The sequence below is a fragment of the Cygnus olor genome, chromosome 15 (genome assembly GCF_009769625.2).
Source record: "Cygnus olor isolate bCygOlo1 chromosome 15, bCygOlo1.pri.v2, whole genome shotgun sequence".
NCBI lineage: Eukaryota > Metazoa > Chordata > Aves > Anseriformes > Anatidae > Cygnus > Cygnus olor.
Genome location: NC_049183.1, coordinates 8,122,016 through 8,141,240, shown reverse-complemented (window position 1 = coordinate 8,141,240; position 19,225 = coordinate 8,122,016). Strand labels below are relative to the sequence as shown.

Below are 19,225 nucleotides of genomic sequence, written 5' to 3'. Positions count from 1 at the left end.
TCACTCCCAGCAGATGCACCATTACAGAGGTAACCGTTCTACACTAAATTATTCTGACAATTCCCAACAGCATACCCACCCCCATCAGATTACAGTTGTAGTCGCATAAAAAAAAAATGTATCTGTATAACATACTACCTTAAACTATCTGTAGTCACTAACTTCAAATTCGTGGCCCTAGCACAGCCCTGACTTAGTCTCTACCTTATTTCAGTGCTGACTTTCAACTTGAATGCAAGCCAACCTGCTCACCAAGCAGACAAATTCTGGCAAGATCATACAGAAAATGCAACTTGTCTTGAGTGATCCCTCCAGGCTACATAGTCCAGTGAGCCAGAGTCCATGTGACAGCAGAACTAACAAAGTAGCCCACATGCTTCAGCTCTTCATGGGTAAGAGAAGTGTGAACTCCCTGCGTGAGAGGACAAAAATCATGTTAAAATGGATTAAAACCAGAGTTCAAAGTTTTTAGAGAGCAATGCCAACTCTAGGCATTGCGTAAATCCCAAAGGCATCATTAGTTATGGCAACATTTACATTCCTTAGGGTAAGAAACCATGAGAACAAGGAAAAGGTAGGAAAAATCTTTGCATATGATTCAGCGAACAATGTATCCTCAGGCTCCAGTGGTAAGAAACAGCTGAGAAGATGGTAGCCAGCATTCCTGCAAGAGCTACAATGACAACTCACAAAAAAATCAAAATGAATACCTAACATTCAAAATAAGCTTTATTCTGCTTCCCAGTTAAGCCAACTTTGTAGATGGCTTGAATAATTTGAATGATCTGTAGTTACTTCCTAATCCAGAGAAACAGATGTATCAGTTGTTTTCACATCATTAAAAGAAAAAACACATTTTATGCATTTTGTCATGTAAGCTCCCCCCAATAATACAGAAATATTTAGCCATAATTATTTTGCAAGTACAAGCTTCTGTAATGTATATTAATACTGTGAACGTACATTAATACTGTGAACAAACCTGTTGCATTTTAAAAAAATGCAGTGTTATTCTATAGGGGAATAACTCCGATTTCAAGAATAATTCAGTATTCTGACATACTTGGACGTTTCAAGTTAAAAACATAGCTAAATTAGTAATAGCTGAAGGCATATATTCTCATCAAAAAACAAAAATAAAATAAATTCACAAAAACCCAAGGCACATTAATAAAGGCAGGTTTGCAAAGTAGTAAACCCCAGCTAGTAAGATGTTAGAACCAGGAACTTAATCAGGTCTCTTGCTTCCTACAACAGCTAGGCTTTATGAGCCCCATATGGTAAAAACAGTATCTATAGGCTAAAAGTCCCCTACCTTATGGATAGTTCTGGGATCTCCCAATTATTCTAAGCATTAGGCATTCCTCACCTTTAACCAATACCTGTTCTTAGTGACAAATAACTGCTTACAAAACCTTACCATTGTAGAGGCAGGGTTTTGTGTAGCATGATTCTGACCAGCAAACATCCCACGAACAACTGAGCAGCTTCCCCACAGAAATACACCTGTCTCTACCTAAAACCACTCCCCTAACTCAGGTGACTGCAGTACACAACACCCATAATAAAAACTTGACACAGTCAGAATTCAATACCAAAAGCCAAAGCCTGAGGAGCTGCATAGGGAATACTGCCTGTTGGAGACAAAAGGACAATAGCTTTGACTGACTGTGTCAAAGAAACAACTTTCAAGGAGTTACTTACAGCAGCTGACATAGGAAGCAATTTAAAGTCCTGTGCTGCTAGGCAGCATTGCTTCATCACACTGCCCACAGAACTCAGCAAAGAAGCCAGATGGGTAAGGCCACGAGAGGCCCTTGCCAATTGCAGCTTCTTATTCAGTCCTCACCTACCCTTATGCTGCTAACTGATTGCTCATTGATATCTCTTTAAAACTAAAGTTTCATATATTTTTTCCCTTTTCCAAAACCACGCAGCCTTTTCATAGCAGCATCTTGACAACACTTTGTGAAGGATGGCTTATTGGTCCTGGAATATTTGAAGGCCGTGTCCCAAACTCCAGACGTTTCACTAACCTGCAAATACAAAACACAAGTTCGTACATTTCTTGCTCAGTTTTACTAATTTTATCAGAATAACTGGTTGCTACAAGAGTACACCACTCAGCCTGAAAAGCCAGCAGATTAAAAACCACTTTGCACACTTAGTGAGCCCGTCACTTAACCAGGCTGAGTTTCCACTGTAAAACAAGGTTCTATTTCCCTCTGAGTAGTGAGAAGCTATTTTTTACAGGTGTTGGAATTTCAGTTCTAGCATTACAGCAGTAGAGGTATAGTCAGCATGTATGTAATCATGCAAACATATGGCCCTTGAGGCTTTCTTGTAGGAGCTTTAATGAGGTTTCTCTAGCAATAGCAAGTACAATATGGAACACTCCTTTCACCTGACAACTTTGGACACTGGGTAGCAGGACAAACCAGTACTCCCAGAGCAAAGGTCCAGTTGAATAGCTGCATCTGGAACCATATTATAACCACTTGGTTTACACAGAATCTAAAGAATATGCAGTACAAGACTGGCATGGCCTAAGCAGGCAACTTGCATGAAGAAAAATCAGCAAGGATATTGCATTTAAAACAAAAAGGCAACCAGTTCAAGCACCTGGAAAAATTTACAAGTTGCCTCAGATAACTACTTTTGTCAACTGCTCCCTGGAAACACATCTTAGCAAGCATAAAGCATTCTGATTGGGGTGATTCATTATTCCCCCCCCCAAGTTCTTCCATAAATGAGAATCTCAACTTTGACAAGGGAAGTCCCCACATGCCACAACATTCCTGAGGCATCACCATACAAGAACATAAAACAAACGAAATTGAGACAATAAGCAGGAGCTCCCTCTGTTGTACTTTCCTCACACTTAAACACTGGATTTATAATAAGTGTATTACATTTGCTTTGAATTTGTTTTTCAAAACTTGATCACAGCTAGCTTTCAGATTTCAACAGCTATCGATTACAAATTTTAAACTGATCTGAAGCATTCAATCAATCTTAAATAAACAAGTTTCCTACCTTTTGAAAACAAAACTGGTTCCACCAAACCAAACGTTCAATAAGAAATAGAACAGTACCTGTCACAGAGTTCTCACTAAGACACAACATTGGAGAACAGTACTAACCCTGTATCGCACAGAGGCTGGTGAGGACTCAGGCGCGTTTCAAGGACATCTCTGTTCATGTACATAGACACTGTGGTTCTGTTTGGAGACTGGTCATACACAAAGTTTCGGCAAGAGGCAAGTTTGGACTCCAAAGCCTGATGCAAACACAGGTAATGTGTCAGATATCTTTCAGAACATTGTGTTGTTGGTTTTTTTTTTTTTTTTTTTAGTTTGCTTTAAAAATGAGTTGTCTAGTAGAAGAAAATGATGATTTTTTTACTCCAAAGCCATGAGTTCTGAATTTTTGAGGTAAAGCCGATCATCTCAAACATCCCAGGAAAACTGAATCTGTTTCTGTAGGGGAGGTTTAGGATTATAAACGATTATAAAATAACCCCTGCTGGGTTATTTTTCAACTCCATCATTTCTGGAAGTCAGCCCATCAAAAGGCATATAAATGCTTGCGCTAACACAGCACTAGGGCACAAGGGAAAAGACAAAAGGAAGTCATGGCATAACTTTCCCAGCATCAGCACTACCTGACATGTTGAACTACAGCTCAACATGGCATTAGGCCCTGCTCAAAACACTACTCGAGCCTTAATGAAAACTTTACTGGAAGCCCTCTGGACAGCAGGCACCAGCCTGCTTTCTTCTCTGCCCTTCATGGGAGTAGATGATCTCTTCATTTACTCATGTCAGCCTGTTCTTTCTGCACATACTCTTTCAGAAATTTGGAGAGGAAGAAAGGTCAGGACTCCACATGGGGGCAAGATCTCAGAAAAGCAGAGACGGGCCCTATCTTTGTATGGGGTTCCTTAGAAATATACAGAGTCCAGACCAACTTCAAGGCCTTGCTTAGCTAACCTGGCAGCTGAAATAGTCTTTCCAGTCTCTTCTGGGCACTGCAGATACTTACTGCTGGCTGCAGTTTCCAACAACTCTGTCCTTCCAAGAACATTTGCTAACAAGTAATCACTCACCCCTACTTTCCGTAGCAAGTCTCCCACGATGTTAAGTGCAGATATTCTGGCAGCAGGTGTGAGAGGGGTTGCACAGTAACTGTCCTCAAAACCTGCAGAGCAGGATAAAGAATGATACATTACCCGGTATTTAAAAAAAAAGTTTTGACATAGTCATACAGAGCAAATGAAACATCAATATCTTCCTTTTACTTTTTTGTATCTGACCTCCAGATCTTTTGTGTGCATTAGAAATACAACGCACTGCCTCCCTGAGACAGCTCCAGTTACACAGGCCTAAGCTGAAGTCTCCACATACGTCATGGCTTAGATTTCTAGAGACCTGTTGTACATCTTTATTGCTGCCGTAGGACCAGGGGGATGCGTTCTCAGAGAGAACCATAATGTCATTTCACTAAAAACTTTTGAATCCTTTTTTACACAAGTGCAATTTCTCTCACACAAAACACAGTTTCAGGTTAAGAGTACCAAAAGCTACAAACTTGATTAACACTCAGAGCTGTAATATCAAGACACCAGCACATGACCCTGCAACTCCTTGCATTTTATGCACAAACACAATTACATCAATTTCTCACTTTTTAAGTAAACAGAATACGGAAGCTAATGTTGGAGGATTAGAATATTAATATAATCAGCACTCATAAAAAATAAGTAACTGATTCTATTGATCATTTAGTACAGTCAGTTAGGATGACTTGCCAGTGTCCTACTGTTCCCTACTGTTCCAGAGTAGGAAGAAAACCTGTCTCAAAGGAAACCTACGCTCATAGAGAAGCCAGTTCAAGTAACAGGAGCGTAGCATTAAAGATCATGATGAAGTTTTAAAAATCCTTCTCCTAAATTAGCCCAGTGTCTCTGGAACAGTTGTGAACAAATAGAGTCTCAACAGCTCGTCTTGTCCCTTACGATTATCACTGGGCAATTCACATCAAATGGAGATGAATAACCTACGAATACACCCCCAGAATTGGGGTCAGTGAATGCTGAAATCACAGTAACTAGATTTAGGTGGATTTCACTGAAACACTCAACTGTAATTCTGCTTTCTCATTCCTCCTGCAGCCAGAACCTATGGTGAAAACAAGGGTATCACATGGTATTTCTGTACCAGTTCCATCACGCACCTCTCCTAAACGTCACAGGGGTGGACATGTTGATGCCAGGTGCCCGGTGCACCGAGGGAGTTGAAGGCACAGATAAGGATGCTTGAACTGCAGTGTCTGTTCGTTCTGTTTCCAGGGTAGTTTGCATTGGTGTTTTGGGTTTCTCCTGTTTCTGCTGCACTGCAAGCTCTTGTCGTAGATCTATGACGGAAGCAACACAAACAAAGCCTTTGGAATTGATATTTGCCAAGATAAAAAGCAGATGAGAGCTGTACTTCACTTTCACCAGGGGAACAAAATCCTTTATCCTTGTAATGATTACTCCAGGCACATACTCAAACTCTGGATGAACACTAAGGCTTATCTAGCATTACAGCTCAAGTTGGTTTTGTTGTGTTAGTTCAAGTTGCTATTTGGCTTTAAGTTTATACCATTTCACAAGGCTTCCCCTGAGGCAGGGAATTAACACGCATCCAAACGTTACAGACCAGTACATGAAGTCACATCAAGACTGAGGCTCTGCAACTTGGAATATCCTGGCTACATCCCAGCTCCCTACCGGGAAGAGATCCAGATACTCCTACCTAATGCACTGTTTTCCCTCCCACTTGGGTTTCCACATCAAGGAATCCTGAGCTGAGGCTGAGTGGAAACCACACCATTATCTAACCCAGGGACAGAGCACTCCTGTCTGACAGCCTGGCTATAGCTTACAGAAACCACCCAAGGGCACAGAATCGGAGCAGAGCTGGAAGTGTTTTTTCTAGCTCCATAGCTGCACGGTCTCTCTCATCTTCTTACCCAGTCACACTGACAAATCAAGAAGCTAGTTCATGAGACTATTCAAAGTAACTGGAAGCCAGCCAGAGCCCTCCTGTTTTACAGTCCCATTAGTCGTTAACTCCACTTTTCACGGGCCAGGGAACAACAGACACCACTGGTTACTAAAGCTGACCTTCACAGATTACAGGAAGTTAAACAGCACATTGCATCAGAGACCCATCACCACAGACTAGGAGAAGGCTGAGAACGTTAAAACAGACTCTAGCTCCTGTAAGCTACTCTGGAACAAGGTCAACAGGAGAGGAGTAGACAGTCTTGAAGCTTCACCATTTCATATTGCAGATTTAGAAGATGCAAATGTAAAAGCCAAACTCTAAGATATATGAAGAGACTGAACAGGTATGAGTCAGGAGGGGAGAAAAGCAGAGGTACGAGTAAACTGCTGTCTAACCTCTAGCTTCATCTTTTAGGCGTTGCACAGACTCCAGAAGGTTTTCCTTCTCATCCAGCTCGCTTTCCAGAAAAGCATTTCTTTCGATAGCCTGGTTTAAACGCTGTTCAAAATCTTCCAGAGACATTATAGTGGCTCTGAAAGAAAATACACGTGTCAGACCCTTCAAGCACATATAGGAACTCCCTCTCCCAGAAGGAAAGGGAGAATCTTTTGGGTTAGGGTTGCTTTTATTTGTTTTAATTTTAGCTTGTAAGATATGAAATAGTAGAGTTGGGGGATTGGACAGGGGAAAAAAAAAATCTAATTTCCCATCTGTCACAAGCATCTTCATCACAACCATCACCAAGTTCAGAATGGCAGTGCTAACAAGCGCAACATAAATTACTCAGGGCCACCATACTCACAGGACAGAACTGAGGTGGAAGAAGAAAACACAGAAGACTGCTCACCTTTTTGCTCTTTCCAAGTCGTCATTCGCTTGCTCGAGTTCTCGAATGTACTTCTGAAGTTGATCTTTAATAGCTTTTGTTTGTGCCAGGTCATCTTCCAGTGCAGAGATTTGCCTGTACCCTTCTGAATGCTGTATTTCAATCTTTTCCTAAAGAAGGAAAAATCAAACAGCGCATCAGAGACTTGGCATTGTCTTAAAGCCTTTAAAGATAGACATAAATCCTGTGAAGTTTTCTGAGAAACATCAGCTTACATACAGTAAAATGCCAACAAAGCCAATTGCTTACATACTTCTGGGCTGCCAGCAGACAAGAGCTCTTCCTGTAACTCCTTATCAAGTGACTGTGCTGGAGAGCAAGCAGCTTCCGACCTCCACAGCCCAGAGCTGTTCCCTGCTCTCCCAGACAGTTCTCCCATGTGCTCCCCACCTGTCCTCCATTCACAAAGTTGCAATAAACACATACTCCTACACACAGACAGCTTTTACCCTTTTTCTGAGGAAAAGGCTTAAAACAGCAACTGTTTTGTTCACATGTGCAGTGCTCTGCTCAAAAACAAGACAAACCAGCATGCCTGGGTCCTGCCCATTGCAGGTGGGTGGCTCAACAGGCAACAGCACAGAGCTCTTGATCTCCCCTACCACACAGCAGCCTGCAGCCTGGAAGTAAGAAGGCAGTAGCTGGAAAGGCAAGTCTTAGCCTCACTGTTTTAAGGTGCAGGTGACAACCACAATGCAGAGGCCCAAGAGACAGCATCCCCTTCAACAACAGCACCCAGTAATGCCACAGAGAGGAAGGATCTACAGGACTTGCCAGGCAAGTGCACTGGCTAGTGAGATTGTCTGCAAGAAGACTATAAGCGCGCCATCGCCTCTACGATCTGCTTCGGTGGAATGGGAAGAACACCGATGACAACCTGGAGCCAAGTGGATCTGTGTGCAACTCTGAACAAGACAGTAATTTCTGAGCCCCCAAGAGCTTTAGCAATGCACAAATGACTATGCTAAAGAAGCTGAAAGAAGCCACTTATTTTCAAGTCTAAGCAAGAGTCAAGCAGAACTTATGACCCTAAATGACAATGAAAAAGTGTTAGTACATTTATGTACTGCTATGGAACCAGCAGGGTTCTCCACTGCCTCTGTGATTTTATTAGCCCCAAGCAGGTTCAGAGCTCTTGTTTATAAACATTAAAGGTGCAGTTACGCAACACTTCAGACATGACCCTAAAACGAACTGTCCTTTACAGCAGGTACACAAGGGTACATTTAAAAGAGGCACCAGTGGGGAGGAAGACAGCTTTGCCAGCATACATCTCTCCTGCTATCGCCTCCATATGAAGTAAACATCATATGACAGCAAAAGCTTCACAGCCGCCATCTACTACAACACTTCACACTCCACCACCTTCCTATCAGATCACTTTGACATGCCAGAGTGTTTTTTTTCTGTGAAGCTCCAAGATCACTGTGTAAGTAGCATTCCTCAAGTGCTTCTGTCTAGAATTTAACACACTTGAAGTCACTGAAAACAAATTCACATGGGGGAAATTTGAAAACCATGGCAAGTAGCCTAGCACAGCTGATTATGTAAAGAGAGCTGTTTTAGCGCATGTAGTGCGCAGACGAGGAGGAAGGGAAGAGATACCTATTCTGAATTAATAAATTCCTGTTTGATTACAGTGTGGTGACACATTGCCATAATTCCTGATCTCTGAAGCATACATGCATGCTTGCTTCTTAGAGCTTGGAGGCTCTTAAAGTCGAGTACTTTCAGCTAGCTTTTCAAGGCTCTCTAAACAAGTCTTCCAAAACATTATTTCCATTTATTTTCAGGTAACATGAACTCTGGCTTCTGAGGGGATAGCAAGCACGCTCATTAGGCTGGTAAACTCAAAGCAACAAGCTGTGTGGGCCTTACAAAGTTCACTCCTGTTAGGCTGGATGCAGATACCAAGCCTTGATGGGCTCAGTTAACACCACTATTCAATAGCTTCACAAGTTTAATGCTTTGCTCTTGAATTGATTCAAATAAAAGACTAGGATTGCAAGGTTTGAGTCTTTGTTTTCAGCCAATTGTAATAAACTATCAGCTGATCTGGCCATCAATGGAGCCTCTGTTCCTTCAGTGCAAGCTGTTACTGCAGTCTTCAAGGCTGCATGAATAGCCAATTGTTAAAGGGTTTGTTTCAAACAGAATGTTTATCTACCAACTATCTAACGGAATAAGTTATCTACTGTGAAGATTAGCTTTCCAAGATAGGTCTACTCACTGCTTTTTGAAGTTTTATGTCAGTTCCTGCTATTTTCATTCTCAACTGCCTCAGCTCATTCTTTGCCCCCTTCTCTCAGCTCTTACAGCAAAAGAAAACAGTCCACGATCTTCTTAGTCAAATGCACTGCTGGTGCTTATTGAACTGCTATGGCTTCTCCCCAAACTCATCAGCTTCCCTGAGTTTGGGTGGCTACATGGAACAGAGCAGACCAACACTCCATACTACAAGCAGAGCATAATACTGCTAAGGTGCTAATAAACAATAACAAAGATCAGTGTAAAAGAACAAATGCAATGAAACAGCATGGAATTTTTGCTGTCCAAAAGAGGGGGTAAAAAAAAAATCACTAAGTTGAGGCTGGGAGACAAGACATTTATCTGGAGCTAAAGAATATTTACTTCAGACACTAATTTAGACAACAGCTGAGACAAAAAGCTCTATACACCCAGATTAATTACTTACACAAATATCTTCACTCCCATTAGCTCATTATTGCATACAACTGAGAAGTGTAATTAAATTAATCTTTGCTTCCACAGATACTGACCTAGACCTAAAAAGAGCGTAACATTTCCTGGGTGACTATACCATCTTTAAGTAAAATGCTAACAAGATTAAGCTTGAAAAATGCACACCAACTTCAATGACAATTTTTCTTCAAGTTTAGTTTAGTAGTATTTCCTAAACTCGTCAGCGAGGACAGGGGACTAGCAGCATCTTTGAAGAGATGTGTCTGCCTCATTTCAGTCTTCTACTCTAGGTAACTCTGTAACTATTTCTTACCTTTCCCTGGCAGGACATTCCATCTCAGTAAGTTAGTATCCCTTATGTTTTATAATTAAGGAAATCAATGCTTGCCAACTATTTCACCCACACACCCCAGACTAACTAAGTATAAGGAGGATAAGCTGTGTCCCCATCCTGCCCCTGATTACAGACAGAATCGGTAACGAAAATCAAGAGTGAAACTTTCATTCCTCTCAGTTCTGCGTTACTTACTAGCTGCTGCTTCCAAGTTTATCTGGAACACCGGATAACTACACACAACTACGTAAAAAGGGTTTAAAACAGCTAAGTTTTATGTAATAGAACACCACAGATGTAACGTTTGTGTTTTCATTCTTCTGCAGTATCATTTGTTTGCACAATGCCAACAGCATTACTCTTGACTCCACCGTAAACAGTTTTCTCCTGTCTCAAATCTATCCTGGAAACATAGCCACAACCTGCAAACAGGGACTCAGGAACATCACTGAGGTATCCAATACTCTCAAAGCAGATAATAGATTGATGTTTCTTCATTTTTCAAGACATTTTTTGCAGTTTGCTGTTCAATCACTTTATAATGCCATAGACCTCTGCCCACAAGGCAAGCTGAATCAGCATACACCTGTCTCGTTCACCTTCACGCCTCAGAGATGTGTCTACTAGAAGCATCAACCACCCTTACCTTAACTGACTCCAGCTCCATTCGCAGGCGATTGTTTTCTGACAGAAGGTCTCTGTTTCTGGACTCTGTTTGCTGCAGCTGAGTCTCCAGTTCAGCTTCATACTCTCGACTCCCTTCTTGGAATTCACGCAGCTCCTCCTGTGTGTTCTCAGCACTAGAAGGCAATTCCAGCAGCAGAACTCATCACAACGAATCAAAACAAGCTCTTGTACACTTAAGGATGAAAAGATACTGCCACCTAACACAGAAGGCTCTATGTCCCTCTCCAACACACACTCAACAGGAAAACCCATCCATCTGCAAACGCCCCTCCCCAAACTTGGAAAGCCACCCCATAGCAAACCGGTAAATAGACAGACAAACAGGAAAAAAAAATCCCATCTGTCTTTACACTAGAAGTGACCAGGACAAATGTAGTCTCTTTAGGATGTCCATTGTCCACTCCATCTTCATATTTAACCTATTATTCAGTCTAATTTCTTATTTGGAAATTGGAACTATGCCATTTTTGATCAGCAGTAAAAGGGGAGAAAAAGTAAAAGAAGGAAAAGAAAGTCTGTTCTTATATTCAAGAAAATTCTGTTGAAATAATTCTACAAGCTAAGTAAGCAGCACTGAAAGGTCTGGACATCTGGTCTAAGAAAGGATCCACCAATACCAGCATCAAAAAGGCTGAATTATTCCACCCTCTACTGCGTTTACAGCAACACAGTGAGCTAAAGGAATGAGGAAAGCATGCCCGTTCTCAGACAGGGATCTTCTCCCATCTGCATGCTGCCAAACTAGTTTTGATCCACATATAAAAGGTAAACAGCAGAATCCTTCTGCAATGGCCTGGACCATCCCAACAAGGTCCTGCAGTGACTTACATTCACCTGTGCTGCCCACAGACTGCAGTCAGAGACTGTGCAGCACACGCATTCCCGTTCAAACCAGACCAGGGGACAAAAGCAGTGGTCCCACAGCAGCACAAATTCCCTGCTCAAATAAGCACAAAGCACTCTGGGCTGGTGCAGCTCATGCAGAAGCACGTGCCACTACTTTGCTCTTGTTGCCACTCGAGACAGCTGAGCTACCTTGAGTTCACCTCCCTGTGCGGGGCTATTTCTATCTTTGCATGCAGTGCTTGTGCACCATATCAAACAACTCTGAGGAACTAGGCCATTGCCTTACCACTGCTTGTATTTCATAGCCAGCTCTTTCCAGTATCTGGTTTCCTCTTCTACTGAGCTGAAGTGATGGCGTTCTGAGTCTTCCATGGTGAGTAAGCCCTCAAAGTTACAACTTCTGTTTCATTTTTTGCCCTGGAAAATTAAAGGATCAAGCATAAGAGCTAATGCAGTGAGCTAACTCAGTACACTGCCCCCCTCAGGAACTCAGCGCATGCCTGAAGACAGAACTGAAGGTGAGTCTTGACAGTGGTCTGTTGGATGTAATAAAAAAAAGTGAAAATCTCTACTGAATAATGAAGTTCTTTTCCCCAGTTCTCCCAAGGTTGCTGCATGCCACAATCCCAGCAGCAAGCATCTTCCCCACCCTCTGATTACGCAGCACAGAACACCAAACCTCAAACTTGAGCTACAGCTGTGCAGATGCACACAGAACACAGGAGAAAGAGACAACATCTCAGACACCTTTAGCTCCAAAGACAGTGCAATTAAGTTTGAGTTCAACAGCTCTAAAGACACCCCAAAATTAAAGAGAGACTTCAAAGAGACACAGAGAAAGTACTCATGGTTGAGGTTTCCTGTGGTAACACTCCCAGAAGCGCCTAAGCTTCTTATGGACATAACCACTGGATACAAGAAAGCTTTTCCCTAAATCAAGATAGACAAAACTACCCCATTTTAAACCTGAAATATCAGAACCCAGATACAGCTGAGGGTCACAATGTATCTGCATATCTCAGAGAGCCATGGGAGAAGGGAACTCCAGAAAACCCCAGGGAAGAGGCATAAGAGCTCCACAGAGGCTCTAGTGAGAAAGCACGTGGTTGGACTAAGTGTGCAGACAAATTGCAGCAACCCAGACCGCCCAGCAGTCCCTATGCCACCATAAACCCAGACACATGTCCCAAACAGGAATGGCACATGAGAAAGTCACATGGAAATCAAGAACCTTAAGTTGGTGACTCCGGCTTGAAGACTTAAGCAGATGCTACAATTAAATAAATGCCCTCTGAGCCGTATGATGCACTCTAATAGGCAGGTCGCTAGCAAATGTCACTTTATAGGAGTTAGTCTTGACACTGGAAAAACATCAGACCCAAAGCTCTGGATAACCTGCCATGAGCAGCCCTGGGCGAGGCAAGGATTCCACACAGCCATTATCAAGTTAATAAAACCCCTCAATAGAGCAAAGGCAGTAAATAAAGGTGGAGTCAAACGGCCCATGGCAACAGTGTTGTCAAAACTACTGAAATTCTTGGGGCTGAGGAAACACAGCCCTTCTGTCAAGTCTTAGCTCTACATGTATTACACAGAATGCTTTTTTGAGGTAATTCTGATAGCATAAAGGGGGAACAGGGGAAATAGCCAAATACTTCAGAAATCATTTAGATATCAATCCTCTTGTCTGCTCTTATTTATGACACTCAGCAAGTGCTGAAGCAGACCTGAGCAGTATGTCATAGCTGAAGAAAATGTACATCCACTCCACATCTACAAAACTAAAAAGAAGTTATAATCATAAATCATCACACTCTGCTGGGCAAAACCACCTGGTTTAACCAGGATTAACAACCAAACTTTAGTTCTTACCTCTACTATAGAGGACAGTAGCAAATACTCAAAAAAGTCTAGGGATCTAAAATCCAGTTCCTATAAATCCAAGCAGTGCTGGAAAGCACAAGTCATTTTCACAGCTCAGATGATTTTCAGAAGGCTATTGAGCAAAAAACAAGTGGCTGTCACAGCTAAGTGGACTGTGCCCAAACACCTTGATGCACAGTATCAGTACCACACTCGTGGAATTTACATTGTTGTTTAGAATGGGAGTTAGAAGGTGAGAGAAAGTTACTAATTTAGTTTTTTAATTCTGTTTCTTGACTCAGAACATCAATTAGACAAAGCTAAAATCTCTTCTTTCTAAGAAAGAAAACCTTCCAGCACAAATTCTCAAGGCTGATGCTATTTCTGCTACTTGTATATGTTTTTAGAAGTATGCCATGGGGGTGGGGATGAGTAAGGAGTGATTTTCTAAATAGTATCCTTGCCTTCTAAAAAGAAAAAAAAAGCGAGACGAAGCACAATTAACATTCTTTACCTAGGACAGTTCACTACACATCTACTCCATTTTTAAGTGAACTGAAAGTGCCTTTGAAGTTAATGAGCGTGTCTTATGTTCAAGGCACTGCAGACACTCACCAACCCTTGCAGAATACTTGCTAAGAAGAAAATTGTGTTTTTCACAGACCAGGGACAGGACGGAGATTCAGACAAAGAAGCAATGCAGGTGCAAGAAGAAACCCAGAAGAACCAGCACCCACTACTGCGGTCAAACCACCGCCTAGAAGAGCACGCCAGAGATCCTTCTGGGTCATTAATTCTCACCACTCATACAACAGGAAATTTCTGCATTTCTTTAAAAACAGAGACACCATCTAGGATACGCCTGACTTTGTTACACAAACCAAGATATACTTCAGAAGCCTCCAAAGAGGATTTCTTCTGACCAGTGCAAGCATACTAATAAATACCATACCTGTGTTCAGACAGTCAACAGAAAGAAATCCAACAAAATGAAGAAGTGCAAGATGGGTACCTGAAAGCTTTCAGACAGTCCCTGGGAACCAAAAGCTCTGCAACCAACAGACAGCTCCCGTTGGCCTGAAAGGCTTGGATATGCTTATATCTGGCCCTCAGTTGTCTTTTTACGCTGCACCTTAGAAGAACTAAAAGAATGTGCTACTTCATGTTTCATAAGATTGCACGGGTCACAGACAAAAGGACTTCCACTGAGTCATAAATTTTATAAAAGGTCCACAGAACCTTGATAATTTCAGAGAAACATAAAGACGCTGCCCACAACATCTGCTAATTGTGTCTGTACAATCCAGAGATTAGGGACCCACTCAGGATGTCAGCCATTAAGAACACACTGCTTCATGGTTATCATTACTAAAGAGTACTTGGTGTTTAAAGTTGACTGCTGAACTGTGAATGCCTGGAAGACTGGGGGACCTGTATTTATTCCAGAGACAACCTAGCATAGCAGAGATCCTTTCACTACCTTCCCATGCCACAGGCATATAGTTTTTTGTCTTCAACATCCAAGGAAGACATATTAGATTCCCTGTACACCTGCACTGTATTTTACCTTACAGGGATTTTCGAACTTATCAAAGATACAAGACACAAACTGAATCTAAAAAGAAAAAGTCTAAGTTTCAGACAAAGTGTTAGAGACCATTAAAAAAGAAGAAAAAAATCATAAAATCAAAACACACAAATTTTTCCAAAGTGACAGTAGAAAGAATAGGATTTGATTTCCCTCTCACACACACAACTACTTTCTCTACTTGATTTTTAACAGCTTGGAGCCAGCATGCAAAATGCCTTGGAAGTAATTAATAAAATCAGTTAGGAACTTTCCATTATTTAGGATCACTGTGATATGGGAAGGGTGTGTGTTTGTGCGAAAGAGGTTTTAGCAATATTTTGTTAAACACAGTAAACGTGAAAAAAACAAGTGAAAGTCACAGGCTACAGAATGCACACGCTGGCTGTCCCTTACTTGTTTTCACACACAAAGCCAGAAAAAACATCTGGCCAGACTTCCTGCGTAAAAGCATCACAAGTGCTGGTCACAGACATTACAAAATCTCTACAGCATGCAGGAAGTGAAGTGTTCATGGGTGGGGAAGGGACTTCTGCAATGAGAAAAACACCACAGCGTAATTGTTGCAGGAAATTATTTCATATAAGTGACAGCAAAATTGCAAGTTTCTTCAGGGAAAAACAAGAATTAAAAAAAGGAAAGCCACACAAGTAACATTACTGAAGGAATTTCAGTTCAGGAATCAGAGTCCCAGTTCATCAAGATCACAAAGACCCCAACTTAGAGGCTGGTTTGGTCCTAGAATAAAGGACACGGAACAACCCCTGCATACCAAATACATGCGATACAAAGGAGCACTAACTCAGTGAATAGCACTGACCTATCTTTATAGCTGTGGCTGGAGCCTGATCACATCCTACTTTAACAAAAAAGAGAAAGGAGAAGATAGGAAAGAAACTAGGTAAAGGTGAAAGACTACCATTAGCGCTGCTGAATTATCCATGCCAGGGACGAAGCTCTTCTTTGCCACTTCTCCAAACTGTAAGAACAAACAAAAAAGCTCATTGCTCCCGAGAAGCAGCTTTCCCATCGCACGAAAAACCAAGTCTCCTTAAAACACTCCCGCAAGACTCTCCTCACAGCGCACCGCCCTCCCTCTGTTGTTCGAGCAGCACAAAAGCAAACCGAGGGCAGAGCGGGCAGAGGCCCCCAGAGCCCGGCTCACCGCATGTACGGGCTTGGCGGGGGCCGTTCCCCCGCAGTCCAGCTGCGGGATTTGTGAGGGCAGTTCTAGGGCGCCCGGTTACCCCGGGCGGTACGAACCCAGCTGCAGAGCCCCGGACGTCGAACCCAGCCAAGAGCAGGCAGCGCCCAACGTCAGGAGCCCCTCACGGCCACCTCAGGGAGCTCCCCCGAGGACGGGGCTCGCTCCTCACCGCGGCCACCCCCGCTCCCGGGCTCCCATTGGCTGGAGGTCACGTGCGCCGCAGGGCTCCGCCAATCGGCAGCGCCAGAGCGCGGCCCGCGGAGCGTTCGGGAACTTTTCGTTACTTTCAAACAGGGACGGGGCGGGGCCGTGTCCCCTCAGGGGCGGCCCCTCAGGGGCGGCCCGTCAGCCGGGGGTAAGGGGGTGGTGGCAAAAGGTAGGTCTTTTCCTTTGAAATGCTCTAAAAAAGGGAAAGTTGTACTTTTAAAATTTATTTTATTATTATTATTCCAAAGGCTCTCCTGAAAGAGCCAGCAGTGAGGTGGTTCTGTAAACATCTAACACAAGCACAACATTTTTACACCAAACCCCTTTGTATGGCTGACTAATGAGACCGACTGTCGCTGCAGCCAGCACGACTTTTATGACTGATGAGCAGTCAGCATGATGAGGACAAAGTGTGCTACCGAACGCTAGCTGCCTGCACTCACCTGTCACCTCGCCGTGGCGTCACCATCCCAGAAAGCACCCTCACAAGCCTCACACCCACAGTGGGAACGGGGCACCTACAAACAATGAGGCCAAGTTAAACCTCAGGGCACCCACAAATAGGGCCAAGTTAAACCTTGGTGCAGCTGATAAATGGTTTGTCATGCCCTTGCTGCCCAGGGTCACTGTGAAGGGGCCTGAGGTATGCCCCAGGTGTGTTCCTACCCAACAGCATGCACAAACACTTGGTCATGAGGCGTGCCTGGTATTTGCTTCCTGAGTCAAAACAAAAGCACAAATTATCGCGTGCGCCTAGATACGCCAGCCCACATACATCTGCCCATATGTCACTGAGTATCGCTTGACACACGTGCAGCACGTTTTACAAACTGCTGGATGACAGGCACCCATGCACTGGGGCCCTGAGCCCATCTCGCTTACCTCAGAGATGCACCGCCTGGCCTGGAGCAGAGCCCAAACCCACAAAGACTTAATTGGGTGGGCTGCAAGCGGGTAAGCCTCTCCCAGCGACTCTGCAGAAGAAGGCTGGGACTGTAACAGAGAGTATTTGTGCTTTTCTATCAGAATATTCTTATAAGAGAAATCCAGCCATAGCTATGATGACTTCAGTTGAACAGGGTGAGCAAAATAATTATACTCTCAGGACAGATATTCAGCCAAATAACTGTATTTTGAGGTCATTTGTTCAGAAGAAGTAAATAGTGACAAAATATTATAAAATTATTAATAGAAAACTAAATTATGTACTTAAAAATGGGTTAATAGTAATTTGCAGTTCTGTCGTTGCTCAAGAAAGATTTAAGTGGGCAGGTTACAGAAAATAAACGACATGCCATTACAGTACATCCCTAGTAATTTGAAAATTCATACATTGTTCACAAATTAGGGACAAATGACAGTTCACTTCAATTCTTTGAACAATTATTTCAGGATAGCATGTGTATACAGATGATATCAAAAGTGTACCTGAACATTTTTGATAGTTGTCATCTCATATGCTTGTAAAGCACAGCGAAATCTCTGACATTTCAGAGGAAGCTGTTTAGCCTCTCATCCAATTCCAAAACAGCGGAACAGCAGCCTGACAGGTGCCAAAGGCTCAGAGGTGCTGCTGTACAAGTGCAATAAATATTAATAAAAATGTTTCTGTAATTACTATCCACTGCCTTATTTGCAAGAAGCATGAGAACATTTTCCTGTTTCAAAATTAGCAGAGAAGAAAAAAAAAAGATTTTCTGCATTTATTTTTATTCTGCTGATGAATAATTAATAACAGGCAGTTTTTGCAGTGCTAGATTTGTTGCTGGTTATTTTGATGAGAATGCTACACTGAGACTTCCATGAAAGCAAACTGAGCAAAAATGTACATGTTATAAGTTATGGTAACATTGCATAATATTATCTTTTGGCAATAGGCTTCTTATGGAAAAACTAGTATTTCAGAGCAGTCTGGTGTGAGCTCTGGAGCAAGGAAGTCAGAGTAGCATGCTGTTTTCTTATTTTGGCAAATACATTTGAAAAAAATATCCTTTTTAAAAGTGATCTGACATAAAAATAATGAAATACTGTCCATATTTGTTTCACTTTTATCTCAACCTTTCAATATTGCTTTATGTTCTGTCAATTAAAACAATACAAAATTAATTATGCAAGTCATTCTCAGGATATATCCTGCTTGTCTTACAGCCAAAGACAAAGCCACCTCTCTGACCCTACAGCCTAGCAACTGAAGCTTAAAAATGATGTTTAATATTTCCAAAATTTAACCCTCTTGTGCACAATTTTAACTGATAAAATTCAGTGATGTTAAATCCAACATCTATAACATAAAAATAATGGTAGACATCCATAGCTACCAAAGTAGAACACAAGCATTAAAAAGGCAACCTAAATAGTTAAACCACAACAGACTGATAGAGGATATCATGGCAGCTGTTCTGCAGCTGCTGCTTAAAAAATGTTTTTTTATGATAAATATGAGTCTTGGTTGCTAAAAGGAAAAGGGAGACTAGGAAATCAAATGGATAATGAACATAGGAGACCATAGATCTAATTACAGCACCTTCAGCTAATAGTGTAGCTTGTCGCTATATACAGTGCACAATATATACAATAAGAAGTAGCCTATTGGCTGGAACATTCATTAGTAGAAGTCAGAAGAAAGAGCTTGGCTTTGCAGCAAGAATTAAGTCATTGACCACAGAACCACGTGCTCTATGGACGGAGCAGGAGCTGACCCCCAACTGTCATTACAAACTAGTTATGTTTTTGAGGATTACTGATACTCGTAACAAGATATGACAAACATAGGTACTAGAACTCCATACACAAATTCAAATAGTTCTGTCACAGAAGAGTAAGTATTTAACACCAGTGAAACCTATTTCCA

General features: G+C 42.2%; 1 protein-coding gene across 7 annotated transcripts; it reads right to left on the bottom strand.

The window, feature by feature from the left end:
• Positions 1-714: 714 nt before the first annotated feature.
• Positions 715-16,478, bottom strand: NDE1 (nudE neurodevelopment protein 1). Of its 7 annotated transcripts, none has more exons than XM_040574642.1 (11): positions 16,224-16,370; positions 15,880-15,939; positions 15,357-15,492; positions 11,796-11,926; positions 10,623-10,776; positions 6,901-7,049; positions 6,449-6,585; positions 5,236-5,415; positions 4,109-4,200; positions 3,144-3,280; positions 715-2,036 (listed from the first exon to the last, which is right to left on the bottom strand). In XM_040574642.1, exons 4-11 carry the CDS (start codon positions 11,879-11,881, stop codon positions 1,943-1,945), a joined length of 1,029 nt encoding a protein of 342 aa, XP_040430576.1. In that variant the 5' UTR covers positions 11,882-11,926; positions 15,357-15,492; positions 15,880-15,939; positions 16,224-16,370; the 3' UTR covers positions 715-1,942. The 7 variants fall into 7 exon arrangements, with proteins under 7 accessions (XP_040430576.1, XP_040430577.1, XP_040430580.1 ...); XM_040574643.1 differs by having other exon boundaries at positions 16,126-16,344; XM_040574646.1 differs by lacking the exon at positions 15,357-15,492 and having other exon boundaries at positions 16,224-16,478.
• Positions 16,479-19,225: the final 2,747 nt, after the last annotated feature.

Bases quoted from the DNA above. Each gene is read 5' to 3' on its own strand.
- NDE1 (XM_040574646.1), bottom strand. From the start codon at position 11,881: ATGGAAGACTCAGAACGCCATCACTTCAGCTCAGTAGAAGAGGAAACC. The intron at 4,201-5,235 runs GTGCGTGATGGA...CCTGCTCTGCAG, and splicing joins CCCTGTGACGTTTAGGAGAG to GTTTTGAGGACAGTTACTGT. The intron at 2,037-3,143 runs GTTAGTACTGTT...TTGTATTTGCAG, and splicing joins CAGCCTCTGTGCGATACAGG to GTTAGTGAAACGTCTGGAGT.